Genomic DNA, 24,525 nt, shown 5'->3' with positions numbered 1-24,525 from the left:
CATGCGCACAAGCTATTTCCGTCGCTTTTCTGGGTCGGAAGTCGGCAGCCACGCTGCACCGCGCCGGTAAGAGCGGGCAGCGGCAGTGGGCGGCGGGGCTCCCCGGGGTCCATATAAAAGAGCCTCGGGGGCCGTATGTGGCCCCCGGCCCGTAGTCTGGGGACCCCTGGCATAACAATTCTATAAAGGCAGTGCATCAGTTTACAGAATCAGGCTGTACGCTATAAACCAGGGGTGAGGTTTCTGCCTGGGGGCCACATTCCCTTCTGGACAAGCTTCTGCAGGGGCCACATCTCTCTGGTGGGCAGGGCCAGAGCCAGAAGCAAAAATGAATGGCAAAACAAATACAATTCTTACCTTTCTGCAATAGGCTGATTGTGTGGATACCTGCACATAATCTCCCCTCTCCTTACTCCATCTCGGCAAGCAAAATGCATTATCAGAATTCAGCCAGTCCAGCCAGGCAAAAACACTCAAAGAGCAAGTTTGGAGGAGCATGGCAAGAGAGAAGGGCCACATAGAGAGGCTTGAAGGGCCACATTCAGCTCCTGGGCCCAAGGTCTCCCTTCCCTGTTGTTAACTATTTCATCATAGTGTATTTAGAGCAATCCTTCCTTGGCTCTGTTATGCTCTTGTGTTCCCATATACTTATCGCTTCTTTTCCTTGCTCCCAAGAACCGAGAATACCTTTCAAGATGAAACTTAGAGACCTGGAAGTTCGGGAGAAGGAATCTGCTTCCTTCCAGTGTGAGGTCCCCGTTCCCAGCACAGAAACCACCTGGTTCAAAGAGGAGACAAAACTCCAGCAGAGCCAGAAGTACAACATTGAGGAAGAAGGCACATTTCGGAAGCTTACAGTCCAGAACATTACCATGGATGATGATGCTGTCTATATATGCGAAATGAAAGAGGGAAGCAGAACCATTGCAGAATTAAGTGTCCAAGGTAAGTGAAAACGAAGCACATAAAATCCTTTTTTTTGTCCCTTAGGGAAGCCGTCCCACTTTTTCTGGTTTGATTCTGGAATGTCCCACTTTCCCTTGGGATGCCCCTATTTTCACTGGAGAAATGTTGGAGGGGATGAAGCAAGCCTTACAAACACATTGCATCTTGCAGGTAGAACACATGTAATAACGTGTACATATGTACATACGGAATAAAACCCCAGGGAGCAAAAATGATAGGCAAATGCACCATTATTTATTTACAGTATTTTACAAATTCATAAACAGCCTGCGGCCATCAAAACAGTGTGCAATGGGATTACACACACACACACACACAGAGAGAGAGAGAGAGAGAGAGAGAGAGAGAATACTGCAATGAGAATTCTGAAAACAATTAAAATCATTTCTACAAATTCTAAAAATATTTAAACCATTCATACAGGTGTTCAATTCAGATTTTAAAAATGACTTGGTCACACCTCAGGGAAAGCTTTCTCAAAGCTTTCTTTTTATTTTCTTTTTAGCAGCAGCTAAAAAAGCCAATGCAATTCTGGGCTGCATCAATAGGAGTATAGCATCTAGATCAAGGGAAGTAATAGTACCACTGTATTCTGCTCTGGTCAGACCTCACCTGGAGTACTGTGTCCAGTTCTGGGCACCACAGTTCAAGAAGGATACTGACAAACTGGACCGTGTCCAGAGGAAGGCAACCAAAATGGTCAAAGGCCTGGAAACGATGCCTTATGAGGAACGGCTTAGGGAGCTAGGCATGTTTAGCCTGGAGAAGAGAAGGTTAAGGGGTGATATGATACCCATGTTCAAATACATAAAAGGATGTCATATAGAGGAGGGTGAAAGGTTGTTTTCTGCTGCTCCAGAGAAGCGGACACGGAACAATGGATTCAAACTACAAGAAAGAAGATTGCACCTAAACATTAGGAAGAACTTCCTGACAGTAAGAGCTGTTTGGCAGTGGAATTTGCTACCGAGGAGTGCGGTGGAGCCTCCTTCTTTGGATGTCTTTAAGCGGAGGCTTGACAGCCATCTGTCAGGAATGCTTTGATGGCTTTTCCTGCTTGGCAGGGGGTTGGACTGGATGGCCCTTGTGGTCTCTTCCAACTCTACGATTCTATGAAACCAAAACGTTTTGAGAGGGTGTGCCTTGCACCACAGAAAGTGCAGTAGAGAAGTGTCTCTCTGTGGCGGGTAACTATTCCCCTTCCTTCCCTAGCTGCAAGGTACGAAATACATGTTTATCTCATGTCACACATGCTGAATCCTGCAGGAGAAGCTGCAGCTTGTAGAAAGGAAGCAGCAGCAGAGAAAGGGTTAATCTCCCCTCCCACTGACATTTCTCCAGTGAAATTCCCCCTCCTTAAGCACATTTGCCTGTTTCAAGCATAGCACACATGGCATGTAATGTTCCGCCTTCACATTGTATTTGGTTATGAAACGCTAACCCCCTTTTTCAGTCTTCAATTTATATTCCCCAATTGTAAGATAGCTCTGAGCACACTTGCACTCTCTGAATGAACCCAATGCATTTCGCTCAGATATTATTATTCTGTCTTATTTCAGTATGTCTTATTCAGGGAAGTTTTTATTTTTATTTTTTAAAATCAATTTTTATTAAATTTTTCAATTACAAACCAATCATATCATATCAATTATTCCAAATTATACAAATACATATCTATTAAACCAAATATTATAGCAAATCATTTTTTTTTGACTTCCCATGCTTCAAAATCTGGGGGTTCTGAATTAAAAGTGCATCACAAATTGTAAATCCACTTAGAACTGTCCGCAAAGTATTTTAACGAGCTCCAGCAATAATATAACCAACTTGGGGAGGCTTTGATCTTACAGACTTAGCAGAACGACTTCCAAAAAATAAAAAATAAAAATCCTCTATTATATATACTCCAACATCCACACAGTTTATATTTTCCTAACTTCTCGTTTGTTCTAAATTCATTAGACCGTCCGTACAGGGAAGGTGTTGAGTGCATCTTGAGATATAAAAATAAAAAGTTCACTTCCCTTTTTGTTCAGTCCATATCATTTTCTTTCTTTAATATGGTGTTTCCTCGACTCTCTTATCACTCAGAGGCTGGTATTTCTGGCAGTGTCTTCCTCCCCGTCATTTGAAGCATGTCCATAAATTTAAATCCAATTATTCAGGGAAGTTTTTAATGTGTGACATGTTAATGTATTTTAAATCTTTCTTGGAAGCCGCCCAGAGTATTATTATTATTATTATTATTATTATTATTATTATTATTATTATTAAAGAAACTAAAGAATATCCCCCATGTTATTCCAAACTATTATCTTTTGGCATCCTGCCTTGCATATTTGTTTTGCTGCTGATAATTTATTCAAATTTGTTTCCCATGATTTATCATTTAAAGAGTGAGTATTGGTTTCTGCTGTCGTGCATTGCCACAACCAGTCTAGTGTTTGCAATCCCATTTGATATCCCCTACGATCCCCACAGACACAACACTTTACAGATAAAGCTATTCGCACACATTCAGATAAGAGCTACCAAGTGATGAATGCCCATGTCTGAATGAGCTTTTAGATGGAAACCTTTCTGCTTCTTAGTGGTAGACTGGGTATGACAAAAAATGGAAAACTGTGGTAAGTTAACAAGGAGCTAGTGGTGCAGCAATAAAGCTGCTAGCTCATTTGCAAAGTTAAGCAGGGTCCAATATGGTTTCAAATTGGATGGGGAGCCATGTGTTGAGATTCCTGCATTGCAGGGGGTTGGACTAGATGACCCTCGGGGTCCCTTCCAGCCCATCAATTCTATGGTTCTGTGATATTATGAATCCACAGTGCTGCAGTGGCAAAACTAGCTATGTCTTGTTCCACTATCTCTCCTTTCACACCCTCAAGAGTCCACGTTGTCACATTAAGTGCTTGTCGTCCCTCCTCCTCCTCTTCCTCTTTGAAATATGAAAACTTCCACCATCCTACATGCTGGGAGTGGCTAGCCAAATGTTTCCAGGCCTTGCACTTGGAGAGAGAATATGAAGCGGATGCTGTGTGGGCATAGGAAGGGATTTATGGCTCTTATATGTCACACTGTGGCACGAGCAGCTGAGCAGGACCAGTAAAAGCCAGTTTCTGAGGTACAAAGCTTGTCATTAGTGGCGCACTAGGAGGGCAGCAGTGGTGAGCCTGGTAGCTCTTGGTTTGGCTTCTGCAGGCAATGGGTGGAGAGTGCTCCAGTCTGGGGGACAAATGCAGCTCTAAATGGCCCGTATTTTTCCGCTCCATAAGATGCACCCGACCAAAAGATGCACCTAATTTTTAGAGGAGGAAAGGGGGAAAGCCCTGTTTTTTTGGGGGGGGGGAATCAGCTCACAGTTGTGCAGCGTTTTTGCAAAGGGGAAAACTCCTTTTTTTAAAAAAAAGCATCTGCTCAAAGTTGTGCAGCTTATTTTGCAAATGGGAAAAGCCCTGTTTTTTTGGGGGATCAGCTCACAATTGTGCAGCGTTTTTGCAAAGGGGGAAAGCTCAATTTTTGAGGATCGGTGCAAAGTTGCTGAGCTTACCTTGCAAAGGGGGGGGGAATCCTGTTTTTATGGGGTTCAACTCACAGTTCTGTATTTCCTTTAGGAAAGGAAAGGGAGCCATTTCTACAGTTTCCAGACAGATAATCTAATCAGCCTGTCACATGTCGCTGCAGCCTCCCTCTGCAGAACATTCAACAATGGAGGCCTGGCCAAGAGGGTGGGGCCTGGAAGGGAGCTAGCTTCCCTTATCTCCCTCCCTGATCTCTTGCAATCAGCTGTTGAGCGGGTTCCTTTAACTTCCTCTTTCCCTCTTGTTAGCCTTTAGCTCTTCCTTAAAAAAGACAACAAAAAACCATGACCTGCTTTCCCCCCCGGGCAATCCAGCTCCAGGGACAATGCATTAGCTCCATAAGATGCACAGACATTTCCTCTTATTTTTTTTGGAGGAAAAAAGTGTGTCTCATGGAGTGAAAAATATGGTATTTGTGCCTGAATTGGACTACTTTTTCTGCTGATATAATTGCCGATACTTTGTCTTAAGTATATCTGGTGCCCTGGCCCCGTGGTGCGATGGATCCCTCCGGCACCCCCCCCCGCCCCGTTTCCCAGCACGGCGGGCATAGCTGTGCGGCCACCACGGCCGCAGCTTCGCGGTGCCCCCCTGGCGGCCGGGCGCCCTGGCGCCCTGCGCCACCCAGCCTGGCTGTAGGGCCGGCCCTGGTTACACATTCTTCCAACATTTCACAACTGTTAACCCACTGCTAACACACACAGCTTCCACTTCCCTGCCCCTTGAAATTCTCAGATGTCCCTAGCTATGACTGCAGGTGGAGGCGAACAAACACCTGTATGTTGTTGCACTGCCTTTTCTCAAATGATCTTTAGAGCATAGCACAGGGAGTGTTGATGAGAGTGTGCAGGGGAATGGGGCCTAACCTAGTTGCTAACCCTCCTAGGATACCTGCTGCACTTCTTAAAGCTGTGTTTTGTACCTCCTGAATCTGTAGGATGGGGTGTTTAGCTTATGGCCCTCCAGATGTTTCTGCATTACAGCTCCCATCATCTCAGACCGTTGGCTGTTCCCTTTGGGCCAATGGGAGCTGGAGTCCAGCAGAACCTGGGGGAGGCACAGGTTCCCCACCCTTGATCTTAGAAGGGGCATTCCCCTCTCTCATGAGATGTAGGCTGTTGTTAACAGACGTTCTTCCATCTTGTGCATGCCGCAGGGAATTCCACATCTTAGATCAGGGTTGGGGAACTTGCGGCTTTCTATTTTTTATATAATAATATTTCCAGTGGTACCTCGCTAGACAAATGTCGTGCTAGACGAATTTTTCGCTAGGCAAATGGGTATTGCGATCGGAGGTTGCCTCGCAAGACGAATTCGGTTTGTGAAAAATTCGTCTAGCGAATCGCGGTTTCCCATAGGAATGCATTGAAATTCAATTAATGTGTTCCTATGGGCAAAAAATAAATAAATAAATTTCAATGCATTCCTATGGGATTCAGAAGGCGAATTTTTCGCAAAACGAATTGACTCATAGAACGAATTAAATTCGTCTTGCGAGGCACCACTGTATTCATTTTATAAGAAACAACAAACAAAAAAAGAACACGATACAACAATACCAGCTAAAGAAACAAATCTAAGGACAAAAAACATATACAAACATTTCTTATATAAACCTTATTTTCATTAACATCATCAGATGACTTCCCTCGCTCCCTTCTTTCTGATTTCATTATAATACATCTTTAGCAGTTTATTCACCGTCATCTAATAACCAAAAATTGATTTAATTATTCCTTTATCTATTAACCACTTATTTAAATTCTGCATTTACTAACGTAACTTGTGGCTTTCTAGATGTTGCTTGGTTGCAACTCCCACCATCTCTGACTGTTGGGAATGTTGACCGGGGCCAATGGAAGTTGGAGCCCAGCAACAACTGAAGGGCCACAAGTTGGCAACCCTTGGTGCAAGATACAGCTGAGGAAATGGAGGAATGAAGGGAGGCAGGGGGACGTTGGACATGAATTGCACAATCTGTCCTGCAAGCCCCAAGTTAATGCCACTGGCTTGTTTGTTCCAGCCAAAGGTCAAGCAGGGTCTTCTAAAGCAATTTTTTTGCAATGCTAGCCTTGATATTGATTGCAATACTTGCTGAGTATATTAAGAGGAGAGGGGTAGTAATCCAGTGTGCAGTCACTTGCATACTTTCTGTATCTCACCCAGCTTGCCTTAGCAAGCAACTGATAGGATGGCCATTGCATTTCAACCCCGAGAGACTTCTTAGCAAACAAGAACAACACGGCCACTTTCGCAAGCAGCTGCTACCTCTCTCCGCTGTCCCGGACGTGGACTTGGCTGGCTGCTTTATGCACCGGCCTGTACGGCAAGAACTGAACAGCCAGTGTGGTGTAGTGGTTAAGAGCGGTAGACTCGTAATCTGGGGAACCGGGTTCGTGTCTCCGCTCCTCCACATGCAGCTGCTGGGTGACCTTGGGCTAGTCACACTTCCCTGAAGTCTCTCAGCCCCATTCACCTCACAGAGTGTTTGTTGTGGGGGAGGAAGGGAAAGGAGAATGTTATCCGCTTTGAGACTCCTTCGGGTAGTGATAAAGCGGGATATCAAACCCAAACTACTCTTCTTCTTCTTCTTCTTCTTCTTCTTCTTCTTCTTCTTCTTCTTCTTCTTCTTCTTCTTCTTCTTCTTCTTCTTCTTCTTCTTCTTCTTCTTCTTCTTCTTCTTCTTCCAGCTGTTGCTTACAGAGAGCTTGCCCGGTTCTGGGGTGAGAGACAACCCCAGTACACACCTTCGTTAATTTATTTCATTTTCATCCCCCCTTTCCTCTAAAGAAGGAAGGTAGGGAAACTTTTCTGCATCAAGGGCCGCATTCTGATCTAGGCAGCCTCCCAGGGGCCACATGCCAGTGGTGGGTGGGGCCAGAGGCAAAAGTGAGCAGAGTAAATTTAACTCTTGTACAGTAGGTTATTTTCTACACACAGGGAGAGAAGTCCCTCTGTGACTTGCATCCTGACAAGCAAGAGGCATTGTTAGAGTTCAACAACACATCCCAGACATGCAAAAACACTCAAGGAAGGGTTCATAGAATCATAGAATCATAGAGTTGGAAGAGACCCCAAGGGCCATCCAGTCCAACCCCCTGCCAAGCAGGAAGCACCATCAAAGCATTCTTGACATATGCCTGTCAAGCCTCTGCTTAAAGACCCCAAAGAAGGAGACTCCACCACACTCCTTGGTAGCAAATTCCACTGCCGAACAGCTCTTACTGCCAGGAAGTTCTTTCTAATGTTTAGGTGGAATCTTCTTTCTTGTAGTTTGAATCCATTGTTCCGTGTCCGCTTCTCTGGAGCAGCAGAAAACAACCTTTCTCCCTCATCCATATGACATCCTTTCATATATTTGAACATGGCTATCATATCACCCCTTAACCTTCTCTTCTCCAGGCTAAACATACCCAGCTCCCTAAGCCGTTCCTCATAAGGCATCACTTCCAGGCCTTTGACCATTTTGATTGCCCTCCTCTGGACACGTTCCAGCTTGTCAGTATCCTTCTTGAAATAGTGATAATACATATAGTTATATAGGGTTCACCTATGTAATTTATGTGCCCAGAGTTTTAAATCTCTACGAATTAGAGAAAGTGATTTAAGCAATGTTATATCTTTGAGGTCCTTGTATTTAAATGTTCCGCTAATGTTGTTGTTGTTGTTTAATTAAAAATAATTTCTTTAAAAATCTCCCCTCCACCAAAAGGGAATATTATCAAGAAACTGCCAAGGAAGACTGCAGTCAGCGTAAATGACACAGCAATATTCTGCGTGGAGCTGGAAAACAAGTGCCAGAAATTCCGGTGGCTAAAGAACAAGGAAGAACTCAAGCCCAACAGCCGAATTGCCATCACTTCATCTGGCAAAGAGTACAGCATGATAATCCGAGATTGTAAAATGGAGGACTCAGCAGAGATTGTGTTTGTGGCCGACGAGTGCAGAACGTCCACCCAGTTTACTGTGTCTGGTGAGCTGTTCTCTCTTCCTCCATGTGATATCCGCAGAGTATGGTTGCTCTTCAGCTTATGGTATAGGCCAGGCATCCCCAAACTGCGGCCCTCCAGATGTTTTGACCTTACAACTCCCATGATCCCTAGCTAACAGGACCAGTGGTCGGGGAAGATGGGAATTGTAGTCCAAAACATCTGGAGGGCCGAAGTTTGGGGATGCCTGGTATAGGCCAGCACTAGGATGAGGAAAGTGGCTGTGGTTAGCTTTAAGAAGTCTTAGGTTCCAGGGCTTCTCAAAGGATGAAGCTGGCCCTCTTGTGGAGGACTGGAACACAAGCAGATCTCCTGAAGAATAAAAGTTTCAGCCAGTTGTTTGAAGCAGCCAGATGGCGCACTTCTCCACCAGTCTGGGGCGTAGCAAGGGGGGAGCGGAGGGGGCGGCCGCTCCTATAATAATAATAATAATAATAATAATAATAATAATAATAATAATAATATATTATTTATACCCCGCCCATCTGGCCGGGTTCCCCCAGCCACTCTTTGCTCCATCTTTGGGGGGGCAATGCGAGTGGTGATGCCGGCACCCCACTGTGTAGTGCGCATGCACAGCATTGCTACGTAGCCTCAATCTTTCCCAACATCAGGGTCTTTTCCAAGGATTCTTCTCTTCCCGTGAGGTGGCCAAAGTATTGGAGCCTCAGCTTCACGATCTGTCCTTCCAGTGAGCAAAAAATTGATCCCCCTTCATGGATCAATGCCTTGTCGTGGCGAAGGGGCTTGAATAACTCAGAGAAGCTACGAGCTATGCCGTGCAGGGCCACCCAAGATGGACAGGTCATAGTGGAGAGTTTTGACTAAACGTGATCCACCTGGAGAAGGAACTGGCAAGCCAGTCCAGTATCCCTGCCAAGACAACTCCATGGACAAAGACAACAGGCATATAAAATATAAGATAAAAAAACAAATAAAATTAAACCTACATATAGTAACAGTGTTTTGTGTTGTGTAGGCTCCTATGATGTAAAAGTCATGGGCCCTGCCTGCTAGCCTGCTCCCTAAAATATCACTGGTTTGCTCATTTCTATATATATAGGGTGCCTACATTCTGCATGTGCAAATGGCTTTAGATACCTATGAGGTCCATAAATTACCATATAGCATATATTCAACACAATAAACAGTGATAATTTGTTGTTTACAAAGGACAGCTGGACATATAAAGGGCCCCGTTATTACATATATTAAGCAAAACAGAAACACTGTCACCTACTCTCACCCCCATCCGCCCTCCCACCCCCTATCTACCTCATTTTCCCTCTTTCTTCTTAGTGTCTTAACAAATGAAACTGATTTGCAAAAATGATACATGTTAAAATATGAGAGACACTGCACACACCTTTGTAATTCAAGAAATCTTTAATAAAAAATATTTAAAAAATAAAGGGCCCCATTACCTTCAGTAGCTTAGGGCTTCATCAAACCTAAATCTGGCCCTGCATTTAGGTAGAAAACTTGGAGCCATTTTTGCAGCCACAATGAGCTTAGTGTAATTTGGCTTTCTGTCAGCATCTGCAAGAAGGACCTTTCTCACTGAAAGGTGAACTGTGCCGAACTCTGCAATCACTGTATTAGACAACAGGGATGGCAGCAGAGAGGCTTGCGACAGGCATACACTCCAACGTGTTGCTTACCTTCCAAGTCCCGGACTGCAGAATCCGGGACCGGCAGCCGTGTGACACCGGAAGTTGCGTCAACGTAACTTCCGGTGTCGCTTTGCCCTTCTATGGGCACCAAAAATGGCCGTCGCCGGCTTCGAAAGTCGCTTGTATGCATGTCAGGAAGTGCGTCGACGCACCTTCCGGTGTCGCTCTGCCCATCTATGGGCAACAAAAATGGCCGCCGCCGACACTAGGAAGTCGCGTCTATGCACTTCCGGACATGCGTAGATGCGACTTTTGAAGCTGGCGACGGCCATTTTTTGTGCCCATAGAAGGGCAAATTGGAAAAAATGGCCGCCGGCAGGAAAAAATAACGGAGAAAAACGGGAGACAAAGTGATACGGGGGACCACCGGGAAAAGGTAAGTAAAAACGGGGGTTTCCCGGGGAAAACGGGGTACTTGGCAGCTATGGTGTTGACTCGGGAAACCGGGACGCTTGTCTTCCCAGCCCTCTTCCTCCTGACCTGTGTGATCTTGCGGAGCCCAGAAATGATCTCTGCGATCTCGCACATTTTGGGGGCACCCTGCTGAGAGCATGGAGCCCAAAACTGATTCAGCAGTAAAGATCGGGTTTCCTGAGGGGAAAGCGGCTGGAAAAGTGGAAGTCTGGATGAGCTCTTAGGCTGAAAGGAAGCACACTTAAATCTGGATGTATTAAAATAGCTGCAATGCATTATAGGGCTGATCCTCCTTGAGGCATGGGTGAAGAAGGTTGTTTCAAGGCTGTGGGAATTTTTGGTAGCTGGAGACAAGGATTGAGGTCTGCTGCGGCATGACTTTTAGTGTGTTGCCTCTGGCAATGGTGTGTGTGTTGCACAGGGGTAGGCAACCTAAGGCCCATGGGCCACAAGCAGCCCACGGGGGACGTTTAACCGGCCCCCGAACCGCTCCCGAACCGAGCCGCCCACTCAGTGAGTCCCTGCGTGCTGCGCTAAACTGGCACAGTGTGGCACAGGGACTCGCTTCCGTGGCGCCGGAAATCGCATCTGCACAGATGCAGATGCTGGAAATCGCGGGCATGCAATCCAACCCACAAAGGTATTTCTGCTGCAGTGAACTGGCCCAGGTGAGGTAAAGCTTGCCGACCCCTGGTGTTGCAACTAACATATCCCTAAGTGATCCTGGCTTTTCAAACTGATCAACTTATTTCCCCCCTTTTTTTTCATACTACCCAGCTCCAAAGAAGCCTCCATCGCATCCACCAGTGGACCCAGTGGTGAAAAATAAAACAGAAACCTCAGTGATGCTATCCTGGTCCCCGCCTAAGATGGAGCGCCCCATCCCTATTGATGGATACGTAGTGGAGCGTAAGAAACTGACTGGGTTCACTTGGCTGAGATGCCATGAATCCCCCGTCCCTGAAACCGAGTTCAATGTGAGCAATCTTGTTGAAGAGGCTGACTACCAATTCCGAGTGTCTGCAGTCAACAACTATGGCCAGAGCGGCTATCTTGACTTCCCAGGAACCCTGCACCTTGGTGAGTATGAAAAGAGGAGGTGTTTGCAGTCCTTGAGGTTGGGTGCATAGACAGACCTGCTACATCTCATGAAATGAAGAAGCCATTGGAAGGTTGTGAGCTGGATGTGAACTTTAGAGCATCAAAAGTGATTGCTGTATTGGGTTGACTATTCAGAGGTGAACCTAATATTCAGCAATAACTTATTCAAGGTTCTTGGTATGATTTAGGATTAAACTTCCTCAGGCTGGTTTCGCGGGATCTCTGAGAAGTTGGTTAGGCTAAGAGCCACTGAGGAAGAACAAGTTAGGTTGAGAGTATTGTGGAGGGTAGGAATGATGGAGGAATTTAATTTTTGTGAATCCTGCTTCTCACCTCCTGGGCTAAAGGGTGGATTGAAATGTTATTATTCTTTAGAGTTTGGTTACACTTCTCCTATTTTTACAAGACAGTTCTCAGCTCAAAAAATGTGAGCCAATAATAATTTCTCTGGTCATCCAGTGTTATATTGGCCCTGAAGCCCACGAAGGGGGAATTACCTTACCCTGTAGGGTTAAGGGAGAGAACCTCAGCAGATATTTAAAACCAAAAATATGCAGCAAAGTAAAACATGGAAACACAGGCTGGCAGACCTTTAAAATATGCCCTTCTGAGTTCCTCCCAAAGTTCCCCTCTTCCCCAGAATATAAAAAGACCACACATTTGGGAAGTTAAAAAATGGTTTACTTACAAACCCTTCAAAGGTCAGGTTCATGTGATTTTCCATATATCAATAAGAAAACACAGGCAGTAAAAACTTGGCTTTGTTACAGTGGTGAAAGTTCCTAAATTATTTCTGTAGGAACTCAATATGAGCTTCTCATGTAGACTGATGTACAACAATAGAATTGATTACCTTCCTTCCAAGGTAATGTTTGTATATATAGTGACCTAGCTAAGCCTGGCAGGACAGCTTACTCTATGGCATTAACCTCTTCATGCATACTTAAGCATGTTGGTTATATGAGAATGGTTATCCCACAAACGCAATCTCAATACAGTAGCAATCTACCTAATGATAATGTGTTTTTTGAGTTGCATTGCCTTTATTCGTTGTCTAATAGTTGGTCATTTCAACTGCATTTTCTGCTTCTGTTCCACAGAACCAGTACTTGCTGTGAAAAGCCCTCTGAGAAATGTAGCAGTAGCGCCAGGCAGGGATGCAATCTTCACTGTTGACCTCACTAATACTTGTTCCGGCTCCTGGTATATTAATGGCAACATCGTGCAGAACAGCGATAAGTACATCATTACAAGAACCAAAACGTCGCACAGCCTCACTGTCAAAAGGGTCACAAGTGTTTTCAAAGAAGCAGAGGTGAAATTTGTTGCCAATAATCTTGAAAGCACTGCCAAGATAAGTTTGAAAGGTATTTTTATATACATTTTTTCTTAGGATTTTTTTTAAAAAATTGCTGGGGAGAGGGGAGCCAGAAATCCAGAAGCATAGAGCTGTGTTTCAAAGCTTGCAAGCTCTGCCTTAACCACCCAGGTGTGCGAGAAAGTGGAGGCTCAGTTGTTCTAGTACACCTGGGAGAATAAAGGGGTCATCACTTGTGTAAGGGGGAAGGCTTATAGGGAACAGCCTCCCCTCATCAGGTCGAGTTCCTCGCAGAGCAGTAAGTCCAGCAGCGGATCAGATTACAGGAGTCAGGAAACAGAAAGGGAGACCCAAGGCTCTGGTAGCCTCAGACAGCCCCTGCTCCGAGGGGAGGGGGAGAGAAAGGAGGAGGAAGGGACCGGCAAGCAATCAGAAGGAAGGCCCTTCCCCCCAACGCCTGAATTGAGGCGAACGGCTCCCCGTAGGACCAAGGGGAGGCGCTTTGGGGTTCCCAGACTGTTATGTTGGGCGCGAAACAGAAAGCAGCCATTGCAAGGTTCTGACTCAGACTGAGCAGACATGATTTACGGACACTTTGCACTGTAAATAATATGCAGAAATAAAAACATCTTAAAGACAAGCAGATGTGGAGAGTCGTTACTCAAGAGTAGCCACAACAACCCCTGACAACTTGGGACCAAAAAGATCTTAATGTAGGCACCAGGCAAGCCTTACTGGGGAGGCCATTCCATAATCAGGATGTAGCCACCAAAAAGGCCGAAGTACAAATGCCTGACTGAGTAAATAGCTGCAAACAATATTGGAATCTGAACATCCGAATTCCAAAACACTGTATAAAATGTTTTATAAAACTGTATCACAAACATGATCAAATTAAAATTTACAAGGCCTTTGAATATCCAATAAACCAAATGCCTTTCAGCCTTAGGCCGGTCTAATATAAACAGTAAGTGGTAGTCAACTAAGTTTTACTCAGAGTTAATCCATCACAATTATATATCAATTCAAAATACTCCATAAAATTAAACACCGGGGGGGGGGAATATAAAGTATAATCTGAGTAACGGCAACTACAAAAACTGTGTGTGGCGGGGGAGGGTTATTGTTTTTGTTTGTTACTATGGTATGCATTTTTATCACCCTGTGATGCTTGGATGAAGAGAAGTATAGACATTAACAACAACAACAACAACAACAACAACAACAACAACAAATGGGATGTTTAAATATTATACAACAACAACAAAATATTTAAACAAGCCAATGTACTCACCAGTGAAAACTTGTTTTCAAACCATTGAAAAATAAGATTATGTATTTGCCTGACTGGTCAACTTCTATGCATGGAATGGGAGGGGGCCACCATCTTGACTTTTGCCTCAGACGTTAAAATGTCTTCAGTGGCAAAATGTCTCCTGGCAATTCTCTCTCTCCATGGGGTCCCATTGCTGCTGCTGTGGAATTTCTTTGAGTTCACCCCTCATGTTCTCCCCCACCCCATGAAAGCTCTAATGCCTTTCTTACAATGTCAGCGTTGTTTAAATCTTCAGATTTTGAATTAGTCTACAAAGTCCAACCTTTTGTCTTTATCTTTTTAAATGAAATAAAACCTCACTCTGCTTCAGATTTGAAAAAAAATCACCTGATTTTCCAGTTCATGCAAAATGTTGTTTCAGTTGTATACTCAATCCATTTGCGCCCTTTGCTGCCAACTCTGTTTTGCAACCTCAACTTACTTTTCTAGACGAAGCGGCAAAGTTCGTCAATGAATCAACCCCTGGAATCAAGGTCAAACTCTCAGAGAAATTTGAGCTGGTGTGCGAGGTCTCATCAGAGAACGAGCCCGTCATATGGAAGAAGGGTAAAAAACCTATCAGGCTGGACCAGAGAGTGACATTTACCTCTCAGGGAGTTAACAGAAAGCTCATTGTCAACAATGCATTGAAAGAAGACGAAGGGATTTACACCTGTGAAACAAAGGATGACAAGTTAACATTCCACGTTGAGGTCGAAGGTGAGGAGGGGAATCCGATTGCTTAACTTTTTGCCGTGACATAGCAATGTAGTCATCCTTCCTTCACAAAAGTCTTGCTGGCAATATATTTGCTGGTAGCTGAACAGGCACTTTTGTTATTCCAGTGCTCACAGTAAGGTGGCTGGTTGTTCAGGACTGAAAGCAGCTGGATATGTTCAGGTATAGGGAATCCAACAGCAGAAGATCTAGGGGTGGCATGCCAATAGCTCTGCTTTCAAAGGAGCTGTGTTGCATCGAAGCAGCTAGGCCATATTTCACCAACACTTTATGGGCTACTTTGCAAATATAGGACTGATAGCAAGGAAACTTGTTGCAAGAGATATTCCACCCATAGCTGCCAAGTCTCCCGTATTCCCCGGGAAATCCCCGTTTTCCCAGCTGTTCCTAGCTGAAAAAATGGATTTTTTGTCCCGCCCCCGGTTTATTCTAGCGCGGCGGCCATTTTGGAACTGGGCGGAGCATGCTCAGAAGCGACTTTTGATGCTGCTCTGCCCAGTTCCAAAATGGCTGCAGTGCGACTTCTGGCGTGGCGGCCATTTTGGAACTGGGCAAAGCAGCATCAAAAGTCACTTCTGAGCATGCTCCGCCCAGTTCCAAAATGGCGGCAGCGCTACTTCCGGCCCGGTCCCTTATTTCTCCGACAGCAACTTGGCAGGTATGCATGCCAATAGCTCTGCTTTCAAGGGAGCTGTGTTGCATCGAAGCAGCTAGGCCATATTTCACCCACACTTTATGGTCTACTTTGTAAATATAGGACCAATAGCAAAGAAACGTGTTGCAAGAGATATTCCACCCCTCCCCTCTGTAATACAATCCACATGTACCTGGCTGGCCGTAGCAGGAAATAGGATATAAGGCAACCTTATATGGCTGCATTTCAGTGGTGGACAGGGCCAAAGCAAAGCACTTTGCTTCCTTGTCACTGCCGTCTTCGGCAGAGGGACTATAGGCCATACATTCCTGAGGCCTGCTCCATGACCACCAGGAGCAAGGCCTCTAGCACTGCTGCACCAATTCTTGGAATTCCCTCCCTTTGGATTTTAGGCAAGCACCCCTACAGCATTATATTTTAGCTGCTTGTGTTTTTTAACTTTGCCATTTTCTGTAGTGTGTTTCCCAGCCATGTGTTTGTGCGGCTGAAGTTGGTTTACTGTTTAATTTTTGCATTTTATTCTGTGTAGGTAATATTGAGTTTTAAGTTCTTAAATTCGTGTGTGTGTTAGAAGTCAGTTTATTAACTGCTCTACTTTGGCATGTGTTTTATTTCCCCCACTGCAGAGCCTGTGGCTGTGTTTGCCAACAAGGAGAAGGTACAGAAAGAGATCAAGGTTACCTTTTTAGAGAATGCATCTCTTCTCTGCGAGGTGGCCCAGGAAAACACAGGGGTGAGGTGGTTCAAGAATGGGAAGCAGATAATCTCTAGCAAGAAATTCAAGATAGAAGCTGAAGGAAAGACCCGGCGGCTGATTGTGCAACAGGTAGAAAAAGAGGATGTCGGTGATTACTCCTGTGAGGCTGCTGGCCAAAAACTCACCTTCAAAGTCATTGCTGAAGCTGCAAAAGGTTTGGATGTTTTCCTTTTTATGGTACTACAGTGGTACCTCGCAAGACGAATGCCTCGTGCAACAGAAAACTCGCTAGACGAAAGCGTCTAGTCATTCTTTGTTGCCGTCTGCCGTTTGTTTCCGCAAGACGAAAATTTTCACAAGACAAGTGGAACAAATTATTTTCGTCTTGCGAGGTACCACTGTATCTATATTGGGGACTGCCTTTTCTGCTCACCAGAGTTCGCGCCCCCCCCATTCTTTCTTATCTCCTGGGCTACCAACCCTGAAAATTTGCACACCCCACATTCCTTGATAGTCTGCTGCTAATTTGAATGGAAATGGAGAGCAGATAATGTTAAGGTATAATGTAGCAGCCACTGGAATGTCAACCCCACTGACTGCCCTGTTGGGCATCATTTTTGAATTTTTTTTATTATAATAATTTTTATTGAATTTTACACAAAAAGAAAAAAAGAAAATATATAAAACAACATCTTCAATTCTTATTCCCCACAATACTTGACATATTAAATAACCATAAGATGTAAAAACAGATCTTCAACTCCCATTCTAAACTCTGCGAACTTCCTCAATCCCCTGCGGACTTCCTCAATCAATTCTTGAGTTCTCAATCATTTACTCATTCTTGCAGTTTCTAATTTTATATTCACATTCTCTCTTCCAGATTATTACTTCTTTTTAAATATTTACCCTTCACCCTTCACATTTCCATTTTTATCTTAAAATTCTCTACCCTTTATCCAGAAAGATTCAAACATAACTTTCAAATCACTTTTACCCCCTAATTATTCCCTCCCACAAAGCTAAAACTACCACCCTTCCCTTGGAATCGGTTTACCCAGAGACATAAGCCAGCTCCTTAAAACATTCCGGATTCAGACCATTTTTGTCAGTCAATACAAATTTACATAGTTCTCCCTCACCCCACTCCTACTCTGTCCCAATCTAGGTTTTGCCGAACCCTTACCCCCCTCTTCTGTATTTCTCACACTTTGCTTCCAAGTCCATTCTCCTTCTTCTGCCCCCCACCTACTTCCTTCTCCCCCTCTCTCACCAGGGTCTTAATCTTTTTGTTTTTACCCTTTTTGGGAGGCTTTTGGATCCCATCCCTTCCCTGTTTCACTTCTCCCACCAGTGAAACAGAAAATTCTTCATGGTTCCCACCCTGTTCCACCTCTCCCACTGATGGAACAGTAGTTTCTTCTTCCTTGTACTCTATCTCTAAAAACAAATCTGATGGTTCAGCAAATTGTCTTTTGTGTATCTTCTCTGTCTTTCCTGGAGTTTCCTCAAATGTATCCTCAGTGCGTACATCTTCTTCTGGTCGTACTTCTTCTCTCTTGTCTTCCTTTCTAAGTATCTTGCTTTGCATGTCATGCACCTATCTCATATACATATCTTGCTTTGCATGTCATGCACCTATCTCATATATTAGTTTCACCTTTTAAGTTGCGTTACTGAAATAAATGCACTTTTCGACGATATTCTAATTTTCCGAGTTTTACCTGTATATAGCCAAGATGTCCTTAAGCAGACTCTGTATCCATGATTTGAAAAGGGGACTGTTGTCTACAAACAGGGTTTATAGATCCTACTGCTGTGTTGTGCTGCAACCTGAATTTTGTATGTTCATCCACAGTAGATTAGTGTTTGAGGAGACACTGCTTTTATGGGGTATATGAAAAGTGATTGTAGGTTAATGGGGAAACCTTGAAGTGCTGTAAATTGGGAGTTTATAGAGTTATATTCCTTGTCCTCTTTTCTCCCTCTCCTTGCCACAGTTGCAGAAGTTGAGGATGTGTTTGTCAACAAAGAGAATGTCCAGAAGGAGATCAAGGCCGCTGTTTCAGAGAACGCCTCCATCACCTGTGAGGTGGCTCAGACCAAGACAGAAGTGAAGTGGTTCAAGGAGGGGAAGCAGATCACCTCCAGCAAGAAATTCAAGGTAGAAGCTGAAGGGAAGACTCGGCGGCTGATTGTGCAGCAGGTGGAAAAAGAGGATGCTGGTGAATACACTTGTGAGGTTGCTGGCCAAAAGCTCACCTTCAAAGTCATTGCTGAAGCTGCAAAAGGTTTGACTTCTCTCCTATATACCTTACTACCTATATACCTTACCCACTGACCAAAGGCCACCCCCCACCCATGTCACCTCTCATGCTTCAGCCATGTCACCTTGGCTGCCTATGTTGAAAAAATGCACACCCTACACTCCAAATTCTGCTAACTGAAATGGAATAGGAGAGAAGCTCATGTTGGGGCACGAAGTGGTAGTTCTTGGTACTCATCCTCTCCGTCTTGCTTGGGCACCACTTATTTGTCCAAAGGTGACTTATAAATTATTTTGGGAGGGTGTGAATATTGCTGCAGGAACAGAGTGGCTGAAACGGCAGGTGGGTCTTATGTTGTGATATCTCTGCTGTTAGTGTTTTACTTACTGGTAGTTCCCATACAAAATGAAAGCATCCCTTGCTATAAAATGGAGCTTAGAGTTATAGATCTTTGCTTGTCCCCTTTTCTCCCCCCCCCTGCACCTTGCCACAGTTGCAGAAGTTGAGGACGTGTTTGTCAACAAGGAGAAGGTCCAGAAGGAGATCAAAGCTGTTGTTTCAGAGAACGCCTCCATCACCTGTGAGGTGGCCCAAGCCAAGACAGAAGTGAAGTGGTTCAAGGATGGGAAGCGGATCACCTCCAGCAAGAAATTCAAGGTAGAAGCTGAAGGGAAGACCCGGAGGCTGATTGTGCAGCAGGTGGAGAAAGAGGATGCTGGCGAATACACTTGTGAGGCTGCTGGCCAAAAGCTCACTTTCAAAGTCATTGTGACAGCTGCAAAAGGTTTGCAAGTTCCCCTTTATACCCCACTATATTACATTCCCACCCATAATTTTTCTTTCCCCTTTGCTGCTGCTGATGAAAAAAATTCACACCCTACACTCCGTATTCTATTTATTGCAATCATAGAATCAGAGTTGGAAGGGGCCACAAGAATAATTCAATTCAATCTCCAGCAATGCAAGGAGCTTTCACACAATGTGGGTCTTGAACCCATGGCCCAGAGATTAACAGTGTCATGTTCTGCTCCAGAGAAGCGGACACGGAGCAATGGATTCAAACTTCAAGAAAGAAGATTCCACCTAAACATTAGGAAGAACTTCCTGACAGTAAGAGCTGTTCAGCAGTGGAATTTGCTACCAAGGAGTGTGGTGGAGTCTCCTTCTTTGGAGGTCTTTAAGCATAGGCTTGACAGACATATGTCAAGAATGCTTTGATGGTGTCTCCTGCTTGGCAGGGGGTTGGACTGGATGGCCCTTGTGGTCTCTTCCAACTCTATGATTCTATGATTCTACCAACTGAGTTACCCTTCAGTGTTAAGGAATAGGAGAGAAGCTGATGTTGAGGTATATAGTCATAATTCTTGGTATTCAGCCCCTCTGTCTTACCTGGGTATGACTTATTTGTTCCAAAGATGAATTATGCATGTTGTTGTTTAGTCGTTTAGTCGTGTCCGACTCTTCGTGACCCCATGGACCATAGCACACCAGGCACTCCTGTCTTGCACTGCCTCCCGCAGTTTGGTCAAACTCATGTTCGTAGCTTCGAGAACACTGTCCAACCATCTTGTCCTCTGTCGTCCCCTTCTCCTAGTGCCCTCAATCTTTCCCAACATCAGGGTCTTTTCCAAGGATTCTTCTCTTCTCATGAGGTGGCCAAAGTATTGGAGCCTCAGCTTCACGATCTGTCCTTCCAGGGAGCACTCAGGGCTGATTTCCTTAAGAATGGATAGGTTTGATCTTCTTGCAGTCCATGGGACTCTCAAGAGTCTCCCCCAGCACCATAATTCAAAAGCATCAATTCTTTGGCGATCAGCCTTCTTTATGTTCCAGCTCTCACTTCCATACATCACTACTGGGAAAACCATAGCTTTAACTATACGGACCTTTGTCAGCAAGGTGATGTCTCTGCTTTTTAAGATGCTGTCTAGGTTTGTCATTGCTTTTCTCCCAAGAAGCAGGCGTCTTTTAATTTCGTGACTGCTGTCACCATCTGCAGTGATCAAGGAGCCCAAGAAAGTAAAATCTCTCACTGCCTCCATTTCTTCCCCTTCTATTTGCCAAGAGGTGATGGGACCAGTGGCCATGATCTTGGTTTTTTTTGATGTTGAGCTTCAGACCATATTTTGCGCTCTCCTCTTTCACCCTCATTAAAAGGTTCTTTAATTCCTCCTCGCTTTCTGCCATCAAGGTTGTGTCATCTGCATATCTGAGGTTGTTGATATTTCTTCCGGCAATCTTAATTCTGGCTTGGGATTCATCTAGTCCAGCCTTTCGCATGATGAATTCTGCATATAAGTTAAATAAGCAGGGAGACAATATACAACCTTGTCGTACTCCTTTCCCAATTTTGAACCAATCAGTTGTTCCATATCCAGTTCTAACTGTAGCTTCTTGTCCCACATAGAGATTTCTCAGGAGACAGATGAGGTGATCAGGCACTCCCATTTCTTTAAGAACTTGCCAAAGTTTGCTGTGGTCGACACAGTCAAAGGCTTTTGCATAGTCAATGAAGCAGAAGTAGACGTTTTTCTGGAACTCTCTAGCTTTCTCCATAATCCAGCGCATGTTTGCTATTTGGTCTCTGGTTCCTCTGCCCTTTCGAAATCCAGCTTGCACTTCTGGGAGTTCTCGGTCCACATACTGCCTAAGCCTGCCTTGTAGAATTTTAAGCATAACCTTGCTAGCGTGTGAAATGAGCGCAATTGTGCGGTAGTTGGAGCATTCTTTGGCACTGCCCTTCTTTGGAATTGGGATGTAGACTGATCTTCTCCAATCCTCTGGCCAAAATTATGCATAAAAAATTATGCATAATTTTTTGCAAAGTGTGAATACTACTGCAGGCCCTATTTTAATTGACAAATGAGCTGAAAAAGGAGATGGGCCTTACATTTCACAGCTCCACTGTTAGTGTTTTGCTTCACACCTGTACAAAATGTCAGTATTCCTTGCACTTTAGGCAGACGACCTGAACATGCTGTTTTCCTCTTTAACACAGATGGGTGTCACTGTCATTTGATACATGAATCTGTAGCATAGCTGCCAAGTACCCCGTTTTCCCCGGGAAAACCCCGCTTTTACTTACCTTTTCTCGGTGGTCCCCCGTATCGCTTCATCTCCCGTTTTTCTCCGTTATTTTCTTCTGCCGGTGGCCATTTTTTTCTTTCCGATTTGCCCTTCTATGGGCACAAAAAAATGGCTGCCGCCGGCTTCAAAAGTCGCATTACGCATGTCCGGAAGTGCATAGACGCAACTTCCGGTGTCGGCCATTTTTGGTGCCCAGAGATGGCCGGAGTGACACCGGAAGTTGTGTCAACGCACTTCCTGACATGTGTACAAGCAACTTTCGAAGCCGCCGGCAGCCATTTTTGGTGCCCATAGAAGGGCAAAGCGACACCGGAAGTTACGACGACGCAACATCCGGTGTCACATGGCTGCCGGTCCCGGATTCTGCAGTCCGGGACTTGGAAGGTAAGATCTGTAGTCCACATTGTTCTATGAGCTATGGATTTCTAATGTTAATGGGGAACCTTCAAGTGCCATAAAACGTAAGCTTAGAGTTACTTATCTTTGCTTTTGCTCTCTCCCCCCACCTCAGTTGCAGAAGTTGAGGATGTGTTTATCAACAAAGAGAAGGTCCAGAAGGAGATCAAGGCCGCTGCTTCAGAGAATGCCTCCATCACCTGTGAGGTGGCCCAAGCCAAGACAGAAGTGAAGTGGTTCAAGGATGGGAAGCAGATCACCTCCAGCAAGAAATTCAAGGTAGAAGCTGAAGGCAAAACCCGGAGGCTGGTGGTGCAGCAGGTGGAGAAGCAGGATGCTGGCGAGTACACCTGTGAGGCCGGAAACCAGAAACTGACATTCTGTATCACTGTGACAACTGCAAAAGGTTTGCATGTTTTCTTATATACCCTACTGCTTTACATTTGGGACTGCCTTTTGCTATGACCAAATGCTATCAAACCCCGTCCACACAATTCCTTTCTCGTCAGTGGCAGGAGCTCAAAGATTGGATGTCCCATACAGGAGTACTTGTGCCACTAAAGGGCAAATAGACACACAATCTGTCTCATAGTTTGCACATCTGCACTTTGTTTAAAGTGAGCATTGTGTGTGAGAGAGAGGGAGGGAGAGAGAAAGAGAGGGAGGAAAAATTGGCCCTATTGCTGCTGTCCCAGTTGGTGTGGGACACCCCTCACCTGCTTTTGGTTCCAAGGGGAACTATCCTTTTATTGGAAGTAGCAAACATATATGGAACAGCTGGTGTTGAGGAATTTTCACCCCATCACTTATTTGGGCATCACTTATTTGCTCTGATGGAGGTGGTTTAATAATAATAATAATAATAATAATTTGCATGTGCTAGGCTGAGGGCTTGAAAAATCCCATATGCCTTAGATTTCATAGCCCCACTATTTAGAGCAGGCAAAGGCAACCTTGGTTCTCCAGATGTTTTGGAACTACAACTCCCATGATCCCTGAACACTGGCCCTGTTAGCTAGGGAACATGGGAGTTGTAGTTCCAAAACATCTGGAGAGCCAAGGTTGCCTATGCCTGATTTAGAGTCTTCAAAGCAGCCGCCATACAAGATCTATTATTATTTCTGGCAGCAATCCAATCCTCAAGACCCACCCTGAGATCTTATGGCGAAGGGCATTATATAGATGTAATAAAAAAGGGGGGGGTTGTTCTCCATGAACACAGAAAGCTGGCTGTCCTACTGCTTGCTGCTGCAGCCTGTGTTGTAGTATGAATGTTGTGGATTAATCCTCAAGACTTTGATGCTGGAAGATCCACGCTCATGGATTAAATGATATGTGCATCTATTATCCTGAACAGGTGTTAATGGAAGACCTCTGTTGTTGTTTAGTCGTTTAGTCGTGTCCAACTCTTCGTGACCCCATGGACCAGAGCACGCCAGGAACTCCTGTCTTCCACTGCCTCCTGCAGTTTGGTCAGACTCATGTTCGTAGCTTTGAGAACACTGTCCAACCATCTCGTCCTCTGTCGTCCCCTTCTCCTAGTGCCCTCAATCTTTCCCAACATCAGGGTCTTTTCCAGGGAGTCTTCTCTTCTTATGAGGTGGCCAAAGTATTGGAGCCTCAGCTTCAGGATCTGTCCTTCCAGTGAGCACTCAGGGCTGATTTCCTTCAGAATGGATAGGTTTCATCTTCTTGCAGTCCATGGGACTCTCAAGAGTCTCCTCCAGCACCATAATTCAAAAGCATCAATTATTCGGCGATCAGCCTTCTTTATGGTCCAGCTCCCACTTCTTTATGGTCCAGCTCTCTTTAATGGAAGACCTTAAAGTGCCATAAAAAAGGAGTTTGAAGTTACCTATCTTTGCTTGTCCTCTTTTGTCCTCTTTTCTCCCCCTCCAGCTGCAGAAATTGAGGACGTGTTTGTCAACAAGGAGAAGGTCCAGAAGGAGATCAAAGCTGTTGTTTCAGAGAACGCCTCCATCACCTGTGAGGTGGCCCAAGCCAAGACAGAAGTGAAGTGGTTCAAGGATGGGAAGCAGATCACCTCCAGCAAGAAATTCAAGGTTGAAGCTGAAGGGAAGACCCGGAGGCTGATTGTGCAGCAGGTGGAGAAGAAGGATGCTGGTGAATACACCTGTGAGGCCGGAAACCAGAAACTAGCCTTCAAAGTCACTGCAGCAGGTATTTCAATATAATATATTATACCCTACCGTGTTTGGGGCTGAAAGTGGCAACGGAGGGCCTGCATTTTACGCCTGCTGTGCATACGTTAGCCCTCAGCTTAACTGATGATTTAAAATAGTGTTAAAGGAAAGCTTTGTAAATTACCCT

At 44.8% G+C, this 24,525-nt stretch overlaps 1 protein-coding gene across 32 annotated transcripts in view; it reads left to right on the top strand.

Annotated features, from left to right (window-relative positions):
• OBSCN (obscurin, cytoskeletal calmodulin and titin-interacting RhoGEF) overlaps positions 1-24,525 on the top strand; it is a 289,452-nt gene that overhangs the window by 28,520 nt on the left and 236,407 nt on the right. For 27 of the 32 annotated variants that reach the window (XR_009558428.1, XM_060280981.1, XM_060280979.1 and 24 more), the window contains exons 3-12: positions 676-945; positions 8,257-8,517; positions 11,398-11,700; positions 12,822-13,088; positions 14,805-15,074; positions 16,374-16,658; positions 18,445-18,735; positions 19,205-19,495; positions 22,310-22,600; positions 24,094-24,375. Coding sequence is in view for 31 of the 32 variants with exons in the window: in XM_060280981.1 (XP_060136964.1) it covers positions 676-945; positions 8,257-8,517; positions 11,398-11,700; positions 12,822-13,088; positions 14,805-15,074; positions 16,374-16,658; positions 18,445-18,735; positions 19,205-19,495; positions 22,310-22,600; positions 24,094-24,375 (2,811 nt within the window). In the remaining variant the exon portion in view is untranslated. The remainder of the gene's footprint in view (positions 1-675; positions 946-8,256; positions 8,518-11,397; positions 11,701-12,821; positions 13,089-14,804; positions 15,075-16,373; positions 16,659-18,444; positions 18,736-19,204; positions 19,496-22,309; positions 22,601-24,093; positions 24,376-24,525) is intronic. The other 5 variants (XM_060280972.1, XM_060280969.1, XM_060280957.1 and 2 more) reach the window with 4 other exon arrangements.

The sequence above is a fragment of the Zootoca vivipara genome, chromosome 12 (assembly GCF_963506605.1).
Source record: "Zootoca vivipara chromosome 12, rZooViv1.1, whole genome shotgun sequence".
NCBI classification, from domain to species: Eukaryota; Metazoa; Chordata; class Lepidosauria; order Squamata; family Lacertidae; genus Zootoca; species Zootoca vivipara.
The sequence above is the reverse complement of the archived record's forward strand: the minus strand, read 5'-3'. Positions and strand labels throughout refer to the sequence as shown.